Source organism: Montipora foliosa, chromosome 1, assembly GCF_036669935.1.
Source record: "Montipora foliosa isolate CH-2021 chromosome 1, ASM3666993v2, whole genome shotgun sequence".
NCBI lineage: Eukaryota > Metazoa > Cnidaria > Anthozoa > Scleractinia > Acroporidae > Montipora > Montipora foliosa.
In genome coordinates, this window is record NC_090869.1 from 6,072,336 (window position 1) to 6,091,018 (window position 18,683).

Genomic DNA, 18,683 nt, shown 5'->3' on the forward strand with positions numbered 1-18,683 from the left:
TTTTAAATGGAGTATCGGGAAAGAAAAATTGTCAAGCTGATATTTTTTTCGCGTGAACATACATTTTCAAGTAGCGAAAATTTGTATAAGCACTACAAAACGTTTACTAACCATTGCCCGAAGGAACACCTTTTAGAAGCTGCAAGGAAGCCGCTGATGAATTTTGCACAAAAACCTCGGCCCCTAACACCGGAAAGCCAGAGACTTGGAAAGTTTTTCAGTGGAAGGCTCGCTAAGGCAGAGTTTCTAGAGCTTGCCCTCCCGCAGGTCACCAGAAAGGTGCAAACAACCTGGTTCATGTCTGAAAAGAGCAAGATCTAGAAGGGGCAGTCAAAATTGTGTTTCTTTTATTGTGCGAAAATTTATTTTTCCCTCAATCCCAAATAAGAACTTGCTGTGTCTTGCAATTCAACAGTGAATTGCTATTAGGCCAATAAGAGAATCAACATCAAGTTCAACAAAGAGGCACTCCCAGGGGTTTGGGGAAGAAAAGAACATGGCTAATTTAAACTGGGGAACAGAGTAACATACATACATACACACATAATCTTTATTTAACGTGGATAGAAACACTTAGCTGAAGCTATTTTACAGGTTTTCCACAAAATAATATTAAAGAAAAAAAGAAATATATACATAAAAATGTAAGAATATGAATAAAATATCTAGTATCTAAAATTTCAAAATTTAGGTAACTAAAATTTAATGTTCCTCGCTGGTTTTTTTAACAATATCAAAATATTTTAGGGAACAAGGGAAGAAAACCAATTTAAATTTTAGGGATCAAAAAGCTGGGAACAAGTTTGAAAGTAATTTGGGGAACAAGGAAACACAAGCAAATATGTAAAGGGAACAAGGACTCCTCTCCCCAGGAGGGCCTCATCAAATGTTCTGCATCTATCCAACAGCTCAAACAAGCTACTCCAATAATTTTTGAATGACCAACAAGAAAAGAACACTCTCTTCGAGAAATAGATTATTTACAATAACACTTAAGCATGCGAAACAATGCTCAGATGCTTACGAGCACCCTCATGCCCATGTTTGTAAAAAAGCACCATGAAGTATTCCTTGTGGCTGGCTGGTTTAGGCATTGTTTCATCTTTCAACATTGGGCAAAACCAAATCAACTCCATTCTCAGAGGGCACTGGGGAAAGAAGCTAGAAGAAAAAACTGGCCTTGATCCAATTCTCCGAAGGTAAGCTTTACAGAATAAGATCATAGAAGGAACACTTTTGAGTGCCAACCTTAAGCCTTTTAAAACAAGCGCAAACAATATTAATAGTCTTTAAATTCACAAAATGTCAAACAGCATATTTTAGTCTCATATTCAATTAGATTTGGCTGCAATGTTCCTTAAAACTATGCAGAACTATTTACCATAAAATGTGGAACATTTCCTTCCTATCTAAACATGCCGCAAAAGGGCTCCAAAAAGCAAACAGTTAAGTTTTTAGATTAAGATACACAATACCTAAAAAATAAATTACTTGATGTGATCAAGACATTGAATGACCAAGCAATAAACAAATGGCAGCAATGTATGTTAGGTTCACCAAGTGGGAAAAAAATATTCCTCAACTGATGTTTCAATATGCATTTAAATAAATTTTCTATCAACAATTCAAGGGACTGACTCTTCACTGGTATTGATTTACATTTCCATGATAAGTTTGAAAGCGAATCTGGCAACCACAGTGCCCTATGAAATGGGGCAAACTCTTTAAACTAACATTGTACAAGGGACACCATTATTGATGCCCTGCGAAGAACAAAGATTAAATTGAAAGAAGAGTTGGTCTGGAGTTTATCCACAATGGACAGTTAGTGGCTGCATTCACCAATGTAGAGAACAAACACATCAAGTTTCTTGTCAAGCAACCAGGTGTTCAAAGAGCTATTCAATTTCCAAGAACTATGGTAGTGTGCAACAGTACCTGGGTGAATTCGGGTACCTGGCCTGAAACTGAAACTTGTGGAGCCAAACAACTTGTTGAGCTAAGTGCTTAAACTGGGTAGATAATTATGTCTACAAATATGGTCTATTCAACCAACAGTTTCTCCTAATTTTGAGTACCATTCACTTAATGGTTCCTTAATAAAAAAATCGCTAATTCAATTAAGGATTCAAGTCCTTTGAAATCATCAACGTTACTTTGTGCCACCAGGAACAAACGAAAAAGTACAAGCACGGAAGACAAACAGCTCACAAAAGATCAAAAAAGGCAGGACTCCGTTTAAAACAGCAAAACGGGCCGGGGATCCTCGAGTCACTAAAAAGTGCTGCATGCTACGTAGATGTTTGCAGAACGATCGCAAGTTGTAATCACTGAAAGAAAACTCCAATCCAGATCTGATAGACGATGGTCGTGCAAGACTCACCAAGCAAATGGAACACCCGACAGGATTGTTTGTTGTCTGGCACAGCAGATGAACGAAAAATTGTTCCCCTCACTATTAAGTTCCAACCCAAGACCAATCTTGCCCAAATACAACAACAATTTGGGCAGCAGGCAAGCTCATCACAAGCCACCGAAGTTGGCATAAAGCAGCATAGCGCTTCACCTGAAGTTCGATCATGATGGACACAAACAAGAGCGGAAAAAACTTCATAAGGTCAGGCGACCAAATGTGATTGATCAGTTATCGGAGATCAAAGTGCTGAACAGTACAAACCAAGGGATTTCGTCGTAAAAATGTTCACTCAGCAACGTCTTCTTCTTCTACAGAATAAAGTTCAAAAGCGATCCTGGTTGTTAATCACATGCTAGACCAATCCATAAACTGGATAAAGTGGATTGGCAAATTGATTGCCAGAACAATGAGTCATTTCTGTCTCGCTGAGTTCAAAGAAGCGACGGTCAAGAGAGTCACAACAGAAGGCTGAGCGAATGTCCACCGATCTAACCAATCAGAATGTAAACAATTGGCGTGACGTCGGATAGCACAAGGATAGCACAGTTTTTCCCTCTCGCTGAATTCTGATTGGTCAGTTTAAATTTCAGTAGCTCTCACCGTATGCAAGGATCTTCTTAAGCTTTTTATCGGGATTCCCATACAAATCCTTATATTTTTGTCGGCCATGCTCACACTGAGCTTGGGGTGCCTGTGTCCTTTAAGAGGTTCATCATTCACAGTCACTCGCCATTACAAGCTCGATAATTTACGAGCGCTGCTCCCGTTGCATCGGTAATTATTGAGTTTGCTGAACGTTCAAGTCAATGTGGTGTTATTCCAGGAATGATTCCCTTTTGGGGTATGCAAACAAAGGCCGATTAACCATGGTAATTTAATCATAACATTTAAGTTGAATTTGTTTCCCAGCTTAAATGAAGGACCGTCTCACGAAAACAAAACCTGCGAATTGTTTATTTACCAAAGCAAACACATTTTCACTATCTAGTTGCTAATACATAGGTAGCCTTGGAAACGCAAAACATTTCACGACAGATTAAAATACTGCTTATTTCCATCAGGAGCTCATGACTCCTGTTTCAAATCAGAGGATGGATATATTTCTTTCCACTTTAGTATGATTTGAGAAGAAATCAGTTCGGCATAAAGTAAGGACGCTTTTTAAAAAGAAACTATTTTCGAAGCAAGGAAAGAGAGGTATGTCTTTATTTTTGCGATCTCATATGACCGAGGAGGTTTGATATCCGTACTTCAGTCGCAAGTCGCAGTAAGTTAGTATGATTCTGATCATATGTTTATAATTTGTATGCAGAATTTTATCATGGTCGTGGTAAAACAATTGCGAAATTTTGAATTTAATCAGTTCGAATGAACCCTTTAATTTATCGTTGTGTTTTGGTTGCGAGGTAACTGTAAAGAAACGATGTCAATAACTTCATTTGATTGAAAAAATAAATAAAAAGGGAAACAAATTTCAATTAAGACCGCTCTGAAGTTCGCAGGCGAGTTAAAGGACTCGTTATTTGAAAACTTTACTATCAAGCAATCATTCGCTGGATTTTCCCGGTCGAAGTTTGCGAGTACGACGAGTAAGATCGGTCTGCAAGGAGAAGTATTTGTTTTTCAATTCAAGGTTGGTCGATCCAAGTCAACTGTGTGTGCATCGAATAATTTAAACCCCTTTGCTTTGCTTTCTTGAAAGCTTTAAATCCCTTTGCACCCTGAGATGTTCTAATAACGAGCAAACTATTGCAGAACGTAAATTTTCAGGATTTTCTTGCAAGTGCAATTGTTGTCGTTCCCAAAGTTACTTTTATCAATCGATTTTCGTAGATTGTAATCAATCCTTAATTAATCTTTCAAAGAAGGGGCAGCTTCTTTTATCGGAGAACCGAAACTGCTTTTAGTTGCGATGGTTAGATATACTTTTCATTAACTAAACACAACTCTGGTAAGTTCAAAAATCATTTCGAATCCACTGTAACAATAACTTCATTGTTTTCGCTCACGTTGACACCACTTTGCATGCACGAATGATCGAGTTGATAGATCTGATATGTTTATTTGTTTGAGCCGGTTGAAGGCTACAAATACTTAAGAGACAATTTGATTTCATGCAAAAATTTTAATGGTCCGCGACAAAAATCTAAATTGTATTCAATGGTTTTGTACCTGCGTGGAAACGAAGGCACGAGTGAAAAAGAGGTGCATGGGCGAGTTTGTCACATCGTGCATAGCAACTGTCAACAAGACTATCAAATATTTGCCATTACTTTATTTTATTCTAATAAAAAAAGGAAGCTTTTAATGTAAAAGAGAGTTACAAAAGAAACAGCTCTATCGCTATATTAAAATTTAAAATTGTTCATCGGTTAATCTTAAACTGTAGCGTCACGAAATTAAAACGAAGGTTCAGAAAGTAATTGAATTCTGGTTTATATGATCATAAACGGTTACCTCGGTTGCCTTTGGTGAAAGATTGAATTGAGAATGGTCAACCAAATATATTGAGCCAATTTTGAGGAAGCCTCAGTCTTTGTATATTTTTGTATATTTTTATGTAGAAAGGGAAAAGGAAGGGGGGGGGGGGGGGTGTGCATATTCCGCTCAAGGAATTTTCTCTTTTTGCGCTTTTGACTTAATAAATACCGTAATATCGTTCTCTGGTAAAAAGTTTTGAAAAAACTATGAGCCTTCGACAGACTGAACTGCTGCCTTCAACGGATAAAACGGATAAAAATGTGTGAAGCCTAAAAGCGAAAGAAATTTAAATATAACGAAAAATTCGCATAAATTAAAGGGTAAAAGCATGTAGTAGAAAGAATGTTTAAAATGCTAAGAAAATTAGTGTTACTTTAAGAGAATGTGATATTGTCTTGGGAGCAGGCACGAATTGTTGTCTGCCCCTACAGTTTTTGCCGTGTGCCATGACTCCAATGTCTTTCTACTCCGGTTGTTCGCTTTGTCAATGATTTTAGAATTGTTAAAGTCAATATCATGATTAAAAGTCCACGCGTGTTTTGCGACATTTGAGCCTTTAGTACAATGCTTTAAGTTCCTCATATGTTCCTTTCTCCTAGTAGTAAAGGATCTTTTAGTTTCGCCAATGTAGCTCCACGGGCAAGATGCGCATGGAATTTTATAGATGACATTGCACTGGTCGTCTTCGGCAGGTCGAAACTTAGAAATCGAAAAAACAGCAATCAACACGACTACTGTCTCGCCGAAATTTTGGAAGCGGTATGTAGACGACAGTTTCTGCATTATTAAGAGTGACGCTGTTGCCTCCTTTCACGATTCATTGAACTCAATCGATCAGCATATTTCTTTCACCATCGAACACGAGTCCAACGGCCAACTACCCTTTCTTGACACCCTCATTTCGCGCGATAACGGAAAAGTTTTGGTCGACATCTACCGCAAACCCACGCATACGGATAGATATCTCGACTTCCATTCACACCATGACAGGAAACATAAAATCAGCACCGCTGAGACACTCCTGCATCGAGCTTTGAATCTCCCCAACACACAAGTTGGAAAGACCCGTGAAACTGCTCGTGTTTGCGCCGCTTTACACTCCAACGGCTATCCCAAAAAAATCGCTGCTGATGTTATAAGAAAGAAAGCGAGGCCTCCACCACCTACACCTACTCCAGAAGAGTTGGTTGGTATGTTTTTTAAATGGGTTGAGCCAACAAACCGACGCAACTTTGCAGTCCTTCCCTACATCAAAGGCATCACGGAACCTCTCACAAGAATCCTCAAGGAACACGACATCCAAGTCACTAGCAGACCAGTTAAAACTTTACAGCAGCATTTCCCTATCCCTAAGTTTCGACCTGCCGAAGACGACCAGTGCAATGTCATCTATAAAATTCCATGCGCATCTTGCCCGTGGAGCTACATTGGCGAAACTAAAAGATCCTTTACTACTAGGAGAAAGGAACATATGAGGAACTTAAAGCATTGTACTAAAGGCTCAAATGTCGCAAAACACGCGTGGACTTTTAATCATGATATTGACTTTAACAATTCTAAAATCATTGACAAAGCGAACAACCGGAGTAGAAAGACATTGGAGTCATGGCACACGGCAAAAACTGTAGGGGCAGACAACAATTCGTGCCCGCTCCCAAGACAATATCACATTCTCTTAAAGAAACACTAATTTTCTTAGCATTTTAAACATTCTTTCCACTACATGCTTTTACCCTTTAATTTATGCGAATTTTTCGTTATATTTAAATTTCTTTCGCTTTTAGGCTTCACACATTTTTATCCGTTGAAGGCAGCAGTTCAGTCTGTCGAAAGCTCATAGTTTTTTCAAAACTTTTTACCAGAGAACGATTTTACTTTTTTCTTAACATGAATCCTGGTAACGGATCTTCAATATTTTTAATAAATACCGTCAACTGTTATTTACAAATGGCTCCGTTTCCTACCAAATTTCAAAGATCATCGCGCATAGATGAAGGAGTGTTTTTAATTGAGTGGGGCCTGATTGCTTTGACTTTGCATATACCTCTAGGCCCTCCGATGGCTCGGATTGGCGAATCGGATAACATAAAAAAGAAAACCAAATCCTGATTTGCTGTGCTGTGATTGGCTTAGTTTGACTGATCTGTATCTGTTGTTTATATTTGTCAAAGGAATTCGAGTTTGTCCGGCTGATTCAGTCACAAACTGCTCTTTCAAGGAAAGAGAGAAGTGATCCTTATACTTATCTGATCAATTTAAGCAATTGTCTCTTGTAGACACCTGAAAATTCAGGTGAATATAACGGGATTCGAACCCGTGACCTCTGATCACTTCTCTTTAAGGGTGCGTTCGATTGACCGTATTCCGGAATAGGAATACATGGTATATAAGTTAGAAATCCTTCGTTTTTACGGCGGTTCACGTTACAATTGTCAAACATCGGCTAAAATGCTATTTTAAACACATTTTTGTTATCCTTGCTGCTTCGAAACGCGCCAGACATACCGTTTTAATCATCACCCCACGTATTCTTATTCCGGAATACGGTCAATCGAACGCGCCCTAAATATACATTTATTCGAAACTACTTACAGAGTCTATGTTGCGCAAGTAACTAATTTACAAGTACAAGGAAGGGTTGTAAACGTTTGCAAACGTTGGCCGTGTAGCACTTATATTTCAATAGACTTAACTATTTGAGGGTAATATGTTAAGTGCTAGTTTTCTACCCATATAAACCATGTGAGCGTTAGCCGCTGCTGATGGAAATGGGCCCACACAAGGATGAATATGTACTTGTACATATTCATTGCCGTGACATTGACATCTTCAATTCCCACGACCTGCTCCCGTCTGACCTTGTAGCTCAGTCGGTAGAGCAGCGTTGATCTAACCCAAAGGTTGTGGGTTCACTTCCCACCCTGGACAGAGTTTTTCTTTGTCCTTGTGTTGGCCCATTTCCATCAGTAGGGCTAACGCTCACATGGTTTATATGGGTAGAAAACTAACATTTCAGTGCATTGAATATTTTTCTCTTAGGCAAAGAAAATGACATCGATAGCCTCGATTATCCCTCCTTCAGTGACCGTTAAAGTTTACAAGAATGGTAACAATACGTTTCTGGGCAAAAATCTTGTCATCAACAGACGCTGTACAAAGACAATGGAAGCCTTGTATGATCAGATAACCACCCATATTTCGGCGTTTAACGCCGTAAGAAAAATCTGCACGCCAATAGGTGGTCGGCCGGTGCAGAATCTTGAGAGTATTAAAAACAAGTGCGTCTACGTTGCTGCTGGGAGAGAAGAGTTTAAAAAGTTAAATTATGCTGATCTCGGCGTATCAAAACAGCGGTCACCTCGTAAAAAGAACAATACACTCCGAAGAGCTATTATTGTTGCGGAAGGAAGGCATAAAATGGATTACGAGTGGGGAAAACGTGATTTAAAAATCCTTTATGTGTTTTGTAATGGAGACGTGTTCAAACCTAAAGTAAAAGTAGTACTACAAAAGCGATTTCAACAAAATATGGAGCAGATTTTAAGTATTGTTCAAGAACACGTTACTATGGCTGCAGCTATTGCCGCTCTTTATACTATGGATGGTAAACTTATTTCATCCCCCAGTGAGTTAATCACAGGCAGCGATTACGTGGCGGTAGAAAGGGGGCGAGCTTTTAAAAGGATGAATTATGGTGGAGGCATTTCCCCGTGGTTAAAAAGTCCTCGAGTGCGGGTTTTGCCTCATATAGGGAATGGCCAACTAACAAACACAGGTCAGTTTCTGAAAAGAAAGAGGCGAAAGTCGCAAATAACCTCAACAGTTGGAAATGTGTTTAATGCGACCGGCTTGATGAAGGAAAAAGCAGACGAGGTTAGAGAAACACGCCAAGCGAAAGACGAAAAGCTGATGGATTTGATTCCGACGGAAGATATTATTGAAGAGATGCTTGATCTGGAGGAGAATGTGGAGGAGGACCAGGGTAGTAAGTCACAACTGCAGGTGTGAGAAAAACAGGACACGGCGCAGAATGGCTATGTTTGTAGGACATATACTTTCTTTCTGGCATAAATTACGCGTCTCACTTGAACTCCCACGTGGGTTCTAAATGGACTCCAATTGGTTGCGGTTAGTCTCTTACAAATGCAAATCTACAGGAAAATACTGAGAGTTGCAAATACCCAGTGGAATAACTGTCTATCAAATGTACAAGCAGTTTGCATTCAGTAGATTTCCGAACAAACCCGATCACTCCGAATAGATCGATAGAAATTCCTGCATCTCATACACCTTATTCCTAAATGGCCGCCATTTTAGTATTCTTTTGTTTCCATGCAAATTGGCCCTTATGGCCTCGCTTTCAAATGTAAAATTCAAAAGAATATTTAACCTTGAACGAGGCCATAAGGGCCAATTTGCATGGAAACAAAAGAATACTAAAATGGCGGCCGCTTTGGAATAAGGTGTATTTGCGACAGCTTAATCCCGATTCCCACTTGTGCAATGGCAAAAGCATAAGCGAAAGCGTAAACATAAAAAAAAAAATGAGTGGGAACCGGCTTGAAATAAACGTGAAATAAGCATAAGAATAAAGCGCAAAAAAGGAAACTTTTGTTCTTATTTCACTTATTTATTGTGCTTATTTCACAAGTGGCCGGGAACCGGTATGAGTTTACACAAGCACGACGATTCGCACGCCATCTTTAATCCTACTGGATCTTCTCCGACGTTACTACGCTTGCGTATGCCAAATTTCCTCAGCTAGTTTGACTGTGTTAACGTCTCAAGTTCATTCTTGTGCTTACGCTTGTGCTTATCGAAACACGCTTTTGTGGCCGGTTCGTTATGTTGTGCCATGAGCGTTTAGCTACAGACCTCTCGTTACGACCAATTTTACCACTTTTCTAAATTGCAATGACAGAGAATTTCACAGTTTTTGTCTTCGTTCCTGTCATGTTTCATTCTACATTATTCAGAGCTGAGAAATCATCAAGCATGGTTCACACGAAACATGCTTGGCTTAACTTTAATTACATTCCGGGCAACCCAAACTTCTCTGTTTTTTTCTGTTTAAAAATGGTCGAAAATCGTCGTTACTTATTAAAGTGCATTTGATACAAAATCATTATTAGTGTAATATCCAGTCCAGCATTCCGACAATTCCAGTATAGTTCAGTTTTGCACATGTGCATACGTATCGTCTTTTGTAGTGCCGCGTTGTGAGATGTAGTCGGCAAAGTGATAGCTTATGTTATTAAACGGCATTTAAACAGAGAAGACTCGCGGTTGTTACAATTAGCTTGTTCGAAAGAGCTTACAAAATGATGAAGAACAGCGTTGATTTTATTGTGGTAGCTCTCTTGGTTGTCGAGTTTATTTATTCATCTATTTATTTATTTATTCAACTTTAATTATACAGATCTTTACATACTACAAATTGATGATAAATTAACAATTAAAATAAATAGAAAATGTAAAAATACAAGATCTGAATAATTAGGTCAGTTTACACAGAATACAAAGATTCCTTATAAAAATAAAGTGCCTCAATGTAACGCAAATAGTATAAAATATCATGACAATATGTTATAAATTAATTATAAAAATCTATCCTTATTTACGTTAAATTTATTAAGATAAAATTTATTAATACTGTTCTTAAATGATGAGAGATGTTCAATTTTTCTGATGTCTAGTGGTAAGACATTAGTTTTAAAAATTCATCATTTCTGATGTTATATTTGGGTGTCTTAAAATTTACATATGACGAAACATTAAAACTGATTTATATAACCTTTCAGGCATTTAAAGAAGAAACAAAGATCCAGTATTTCTCTTCTTTACTCTAGAGGTAAAAGTTTTAGTTTGACAAGTCTCTCAGGATAACATAAGTCAGTTTTCAGAATGAATTTAGTTGCACCTCTTTGTACACGCTCAAGTGCAGTGATCTTTTCTTTAGTGAAAGGTGACCAGACCTGTGAAGCATACTCCAACCGTGATCGAACAAGTGATTTGTATAAAATTACTAATGTTTTCTGATCACATTCGTTAGTACAAGTTCTTTTGATCATGCTCAGCATTTTGTTGGCTTTACTGATGGTGACGTCAATGTGATTATTCCAAGATAACTTGGTAGAAACATGTACACCAAGGTCTTTCTCAGTTGTAACTGACATAATCTGTGAGCCATTAAGTGTATAGGTTGAATCCACAATATACTTTTTCCTTGTGATTGCGAGATATTTGCATTTCGTTGAATTAAACTTCATGAAGTGATCAACTGACCAATCGTTTAGATTTGACAGGTCACTTTGTAGTTGTTGAACATCATTGGTATTATCTATAATTCTGAAGCATTTCATATCATCTGCGTACAATTATACAGTGGTGCTTGAGTGTATAGCTTTAGGAGCCGTATTTATATAAATTAAAAACAATAATGGTCCCAAAATGAACCCCCGAGGCACTCCTGATGATATTGGTAACAAGGGCAGTTCACAACCATCAATGACTGTTCTGTGATGTCTACATGTTAAATATGATCTAAACCAGGAAAGCACTTTACCTCTTACACCCACATCAAACAGCTCTTTCAATAAACAGTTAAATGACACAGAGTCAAATGCCTTACTATAATCCAAGAATATTGTGTCGACTTGCTTTCTTTCATCAAGTGCTTTGGCAAAAGCGTGAGTAGATCGGAGCAGACTGTCGAGGAGACTGGTAACACAAGAACGTCCACTTACAAAGCCCAAGGGCGGATCTAGGGGAGGTGCACTGGGTGCACGTGCTCCCTCTCGGTTACCAAATTAAGCTACTTGAGGATATTAAAAGCACAAAAACTGCATTAAGTTATATTTTTATTTGCCTCGTCATTTACAGATTTATCATACTACAACCCTAACCCTCTTAAAAGCATGTTTTATACATTGTCTAACATATAAAGATTGGGCTTCCTGTGCATTTCCGTCTGACATGTGCACCCCTCTAGCCAAAATCCTAGATCCGCCCTTGAAGCCATCTTGCAGATGGTAGATTTGTGGTTGGAAGAAAGAAAAAACATATGAGAACACACATTTTTCAAAGATTTTTGATATGATACACAGCAATGATATTCCTCTGTAGTTTTTGATGATCTCTCTATCATCAGACTTGAAAACTGGGACTCCATACTTTCGGGAAACAACCGCTGTTCAGTTGTTTGTTGAACCGGGTGCTGAGGGGAATAGACAACGATTTTGAACATTCCTTCAACAGACGTGATGTTATTCCATCCGGTCCACAAGATTTGGAAATGTTCAGCTGATCCAGAAATTCCTTGACCATAGACGGTGAAAGTGTAATGTTACTTAAAGACTGGTTGTCATTATCACAGTCATTGAAATAGTAGTCCTCATGGAGGGGAACACAATTATCTCTCTTGAAAACCGAGTTAAAATAGTTATTGAATAGTTCTGCCTTTTCTTGAGCATCAGAGACTTTCACTCCGGTGTATTGCAAAAATTCTTTTTTTCTTGTATTTAGCTTGATAATAAGCCCAGAATCACTTAGGGTTTTCTGTCAAAGTTGATGACAGACCTTTGAAATATTGCTTACGCTTCCATTTGATAAGTGATTTGAGTTCCACACTATGCAATCGAAATATTGCCCAGTGATATTCAGAAGATGACTTTTTACCCCGCTTTCTAAGTCTCTCTTTCTTTCTAACAACTTTAAGAACTTCAGCATCAATCCATGGAGCACTATTAGCTAATTTTACCTCAATCTTGGGGACACAATCATTGATAGCTGCAAGAAAAAGATCCATCCACTTGACAGTTGAAAAATCCATGTCATTTTCATCGTAAGCTATAACCCAAGGAATATAATTTAAGAGTTCTTGCAATCCGCCAAAATCAGCATCCTTATAGTTGTAAACATTGTGACGTTATCATATAATCAGTTACACATTTATCACATAGTTATTGGCCTTATGTAATTTGAACCCTGACGGGTACCCATCGGTTATCAGCTAGTCGAGTAAAAGAGACACACGCACGAGCGCTGCTTAAATCCTCTGTCTCCCTCGAGACCATACCTCAAAGAACGATACATGGTGTCAGAAGTAAAAGCCTGAAGAAGGTCTAACTGTGCATCGCTGTCTGGTTGTGGCAAACTTTGTAGCCTGAACCTGTTTCGAACCAATGGCCGACGACAAGCCCCCAACGTCTCTTTCATCGGGAGCTTTGAACCCCGTGACTCATATTATACCTCCAACAATACCTCTACCGCCTAGACTCCAACTCCGTGGCAACCTCAGTGCCAACTGGAAAAGGTTTAAACGCCTGTGGACAAATTACGAGATCGCCTCGAGACTCCAAACTCAAGGCAAAGACCTTCGAGTGGCCACGCTGTTGACATGAGGCCCTGACAGGGTAAATTCCGACAAGCGACATGGCCCAAAAAGTAGCGACAGCACATAAAATGAAATTCCGACAAAAGACATCCTTTCCCAGCAAAATTCCGACAGTGACGTCAAGGCCGAGAATGAGCCGAACAAACCCAGACACGAGTGATTTTAAAATTCAGACAAGCGACACGGGACCCCCCCCCGCCCCCCCCCCCCCCTTCCTGTCAGGGCCTCTGAAGTTCTAGGGCTCCTAGAAGAATATTGCGTCGGTGAGACCAACGAAACCTAGAAAACGGTATGTTTTAAATAAGCGCGACCAACAACAAGGTGAGTCATTTGATACATACTTGACCTCTTTACGTTCTTTGGTGAAGACGTGTAATTTTGGCTAGCTGAAAGACAGCCTACTACGAGATAGAATTGTTCATGTCTCTCACACAACAGTACAAGAAAAACACTGCTTGCTGAGCCAAAATTATCTCTAGAGAAATGCATTGATATCTGCGGAGCCAACGAATCGACAACAAAGCGCTTTAGAGATATCACCAGTGATAATTAATTTTAATTTGGCTGGAAAACTCTCTCGACCGTATCAAGCTCCCAAATTGGTCTACGACTACAAAAATGCAAATTGGGAGAGTTTTCGCAATGATGTATCAAGTGCCCCATGGGACTCTATTCTAAATGAGAACTAGACCCTCCGTGAGGGTACACTGGGTTGCCTGTGGTACGTGCACCGTTCCAGACAATTTTTTTCAAGTTGGGGGGTCATTAAGAAGTCATACCAGACGAGGCCCTAAAAGTTGGCTCACAGGTCCTCACACGTTCGTACGACGAAACAGATCTGTCCTTGCGTAATATGTAGCTCTAAGAGTGCACGATATTGTTTTGGTATTGTCTATCATTGTAGTGCCATGGTAGAAGTCTTGGGTAAATAGTCTGAGAAGACATGCGGTTACTACCAAAGTACTGAACCCAGAAAGATTGAAGAAAATAAATGGAAAGTGAGAAACATTGGATTCTGGGCTGACATGTTGATGAACTTCTTTTCACCACAAGTTCAAGCGTACCCTCTGAGCATCTGACAGCTTTGTAAATACCGAAGTTCACTGAAGTTAAGCCTTGTTGGGCGGGGTTAGTGTTTGGATTGGAGACCAAAATAATATACCCCCATAAAATAGAAGCATCGGACCGAAAATATTATTAACGCTAACAAATGCGAACTCAGCAAGGTACAGATTTTGTTAGCTTGCTTTATGCAAAAACAAATATTGATGCAAAAGTAAATAAATATTGATACACAGTTTTTAGAAAGAGCAGAAGGAAGTTTCCAGGACGATCGCTCGAGAATAACATATTTACGACATGAAAACAACCTTTATTTTGAACCGTGAATATAGAATATAAAAAGTTACGATCAGCGACAAACATTTTGGGGGATTTTTGCAACGTTCAATTTTGTTATTGTAAGTTTTGGCTGCACAAATAAATCGCAAAATCGAAAGTGACATCGCCGGATTTCAGCGGGCGCCGTGATGAAGTTACCGCGGCATGTTTACTCGCCAAACAGTGAAGTATCTGTGTCAAATGATGGCAAGATACCGGGTTTTTGTAAGTTTCTTTTTCTGTCCAGTGTTATAAAGTTTGACAATGAAATGAGCGAAGTCAAAACAAAGATCACAATCGCCCAAGTCTTGTTTATGCAAAGTCAAAATTTACTCTCCAAGACGCGTACGACGTTATTTATTCTAACCAGGTAATTCCATCATTTTGGAAATAGCAGCTACTTTATTATTCAACGTCAAAATTCTTCACTGATTTTGGGGCTCATTTTGTTGAAACTCAAGCACGCTTCCGACAGGCCTGTGAACCCTTCCTGCTTACAGAGCAATACTAAAAAACTTCTCCCATACCACATTTCAACCTTAAGCTTGAAAATTCAATACACAACATATTATAATTCACAAAGGCAGAAAATACCACAGAATCCTTTTCCAGCGAAAAATGTATTGAAACAAACAACATATTTGCTCTTAGAGGCGAAAACCTCTTCCTATTTCATTGCGTGCGTGAAGACAAGAAACTCGATCGTGTTAAATTACCATGTACTTCAGGTAAATACAGCTCACTTTGATTTCGGCTCGACGGGCGATAGATTGTTGTCGAAGTCCATTACCCGTCGCTTTTAAGATTCCATCGCCTGTATATCCAATTGACTTGCCATTATTGAGCTTCATAAGGGTATATTTTGTTCAAAGATCCACTAAAACGCCATTCGCGTTACATGACTTTCGACGCCATTGCCGGACAAGTTAATCGTTCTACTGTGTCCACCAGAGAAATCTACGCATTTCCCACTACCCTCTCGATCCTACGAAAATACGCTCAGAAGGCTCTATGCACAAAGCCACCACTTAGCAGGGGAGTGACAGGCAAGACTTTTCCCGACACGGAAAATAAAAAAAACCCACGAAATGAAACCGAGATTCCGACTGGGTTTCGCAACCCAGTAACAATGTTGACGATATGTCGAATAACTGGAAAGGTTTATTCATGCGAGCAGTTCAAAATAACATCAGTTCAAAAAAAATCTAACCAAGAAGAAATGTTCCATGGATTACGTCCGAAATTCGTAAATTGTTTTGAAAACGTAAGCGTTTATGGCGGAAAGCAAAGGCCACTCAATTGCCAAGTGATTGGAATAAGTACAAGCAGTTAAGGAATAAAACAAAATCGGCCCTAAACAAAAGCTACTGGATTCACGTTCATAATCTCATTGATTCAAAAAATCCCAAGCGTTTCTGGTCGTTTATCAAGACGAAAACCAAGAGTAAATCTATCCCGCCAGCTGTGAAGTTTCGAAATGAAAGTGCATCGACCGCAAGTGACAAGGCTGAACTTGTTAACAATTTTTTTGTCTCAGTATTTTCATCTGAGCCAGAATTTTCTACTAATGATCATGTTCACCTCTCATATACCGATGAAACCATTCAAGATTTTAGCTGTACTGAAGCAGATGTTGAGAAGTTGCTGTTGGGTTTAAATACCAATAAAGCTTGTGGACCTGATGGAATAACAGCACGCATGCTTAGAGAATCAGCATCGATAATTGCACCATCCTTATCACAGATATTCAACATTTCTCTAAAGTTAGGCAAACTACCCAGTGAATGGAAATCGGCAAACATTACGCCAGTATTTAAGAAGGGAGTAAAAGAGACTAACTAACTACCGACCAATCTCCTTAACATGCCTTGTGATTAAAGTGCTGGAGAAACTTATCGCAAAGCACATTTCAGTCTTCGTTGATCTGCATAATCTACTAAGTGTCCACCAATATGGTTTTAGAACGGGATTATCATGCACATCTCAGCTGATTCTTCTCTTCCATACCTGGGCCTCAGCGTTAGACAATGGAAAAACAACTGACGTTGTGTTTTTAGATATTGCGAAGGCTTTTGATTCGGTGCCTCACAAACGTCTTGTTCATAGAATCAGTCAATATGGTATACAAGGTCAAATTCTAAATTGGCTGTGTGACTTCCTTTCAAATAGACACCAGCGGGTCGTTATTGACGGTTCCACCTCCAGCTGGGCTACAGTACTTTCAGGGGTTCCCCAAGGGAGTATTCTTGGGCCTCTTTTGTTCTTACTCTACGTAAATGAAATCCCCGAATGTATTCCTTGTTCCAGTGATATGTTTGCTGATGATATTTTGCTCCATAAGTCAGCACCTGTCAATGAAGTCTCATTCCCAATTCAAGCTGGTTTACTCTGTATGTCCAACTGGTGCAGGCAGTGGCTGTTAAAGGTGTGTGAAGCCAAATGTAAGTGCATGAGAATAACAAGATCTAAGGTTAATGGACAGTGCTCGTATTCCATCAACTCTTTACCCCTGGAACAAGTAGTTACTCACAAGCATCTTGGTGTAACATTCTCATCTGATATTTCTTGGAAATATCATGTCCTAACAATAGCTGCTAAAGCCAACAAGATCTTGGGTTTACTCAAACGCACATTTGGCAGGTGCTCTGAAGCAATAGTAACGGGATACAAAACAATGGTTCGTCCTATTATCGAATACGCATGTCCCGTTTGGAATCCACATCAAGCTTACCTGTCAGACAAACTTAAGAGAACCCAAAGAAATGTCTCACGCTGGATCCTTGGTGGACCTATTGATTATACCGAACGTCTGCAATACCTTGGTTGGATGGAACTTAAGTCCCGTATGGATTTTCTATCGATAATTCAATTATTTAAGTTTATTAATGGTTTTTCGAGAGTTAAGCTTGACAATTATTTATCGTTCTCTCGTGCTAGCACTAGATCAAGAAATAGTAAGAGGATTTGGAAACCTTTTTTTGTTTTTTTCAAGAACAAATATTTTAAAGTTCTCTTTCTGGCATAGATATATAGATAAATGGAACTCGTTACCAGACTCTCTAATATGTGCCGATTCATTGTCAAAATTTAAAAAGGGCTTATATTAAGAGATCACTTTTTAACTAGTGCGTAATTTTTTTGATAATTAAATAATTTTAATAACTCCTTTATAAATAGATTTTAGTGATATCTTTACATTTCTCCTTACATTATAATAGTTTTTATCTGACATATATTTCCTTGATAGCTTTGTAGATATTTTTAGGGGGTCATCTTACATGAGGATTCGGTTCCTTTCTGATGGTAGCCTTTTTGTATTGATTAAAATACAAAAATACTCGGCTATAAGCCGAGACCCCTTCTACGGCTTCAAATTTGCCCAAATTGAGTGTGGATTTGTGTTTAAATCGCTCAGCTTATAGCTGAATAAGTACGGTATTACAAATAAAGTTGTTATAAATAAATAAATAAATTAGGCGCACAAGCAAGCAGCAGTTCCAGCTCGTCACTGTTAACACTGACAACATAATGTCGTTTGATAGCCCTCTTGTACACCGTGACATCGTAAACGAGTTCGAAGATGTTTTTGAAGGAGACGGACAGCTCCAAGAAAAACTCCACTTAGAAGTAGACATGTCAGTTCCTACAGTGGTCCTGCCCGTTCGCAAAATCCCGTTCGTTCTTAAAGAAACACTAAAGGAAAAACTACACCGACTTGTAAAGAAAGGCATACTAGTCCCTGTAGATGTAACTACGGATTGGGTATCCTCTATGGGAGTCGCTACAAGAAGAAATGGCAAGATACGTCTCTGTATCGCCCCGAAGCCCGTTAGCCCTCAAGAGAAACCGCTACCCCGTACCTCTACTCGACGACCTCCTTGCTCAACTAACCAATGCGAAGGTGTTCTCTGTGGTTGATGCCAAGAACGGCTTCTGGCATGTACAACCCGATGACGAAAGCAGTATGCTGACCACCTTTGGGACCCCCCCGGGCCATTTGGAATTTCTCCA

The 18,683-nt window shown here is 39.1% G+C and overlaps 2 protein-coding genes across 6 annotated transcripts in view; one reads left to right on the plus strand and one right to left on the minus strand.

The window, feature by feature from the left end:
• LOC137974321 (cytochrome b5-like) overlaps positions 1-11,720 on the plus strand; it is an 18,365-nt gene extending 6,645 nt beyond the window's left edge. For 2 of the 5 annotated variants that reach the window (XM_068821248.1, XM_068821255.1), the window contains exon 7: positions 7,937-8,074. Coding sequence is in view for 3 of the 5 variants with exons in the window: in XM_068821229.1 (XP_068677330.1) it covers positions 7,946-8,905 (960 nt within the window). In the remaining 2 variants the exon portion in view is untranslated. Of the gene's footprint in view, positions 1-3,460; positions 3,614-3,894; positions 4,050-7,936 lie in introns of those variants that run through there. The other 3 variants (XM_068821219.1, XM_068821239.1, XM_068821229.1) reach the window with 3 other exon arrangements.
• LOC138008745 (uncharacterized) lies at positions 10,738-12,728 on the minus strand. Its single transcript, XM_068856050.1, has 2 exons — positions 12,476-12,728; positions 10,738-11,264 (listed from the first exon to the last, which is right to left on the minus strand). The coding sequence occupies exons 1-2, from the start codon at positions 12,726-12,728 to the stop codon at positions 10,738-10,740; spliced, it is 780 nt and encodes a 259-aa protein (XP_068712151.1).
• Positions 12,729-18,683: the final 5,955 nt, after the last annotated feature.

Coding starts and splice junctions, on each gene's coding strand:
- LOC138008745 (XM_068856050.1), bottom strand. CDS start 12,728: ATGGATTTTTCAACTGTCAAGTGGATGGATCTTTTTCTTGCAGCTATC. Junction 11,265..12,475: donor GCGTAAGCAATATTTCAAAG/GTCTGTCATCAA, acceptor AATTGTACGCAG/ATGATATGAAATGCTTCAGA.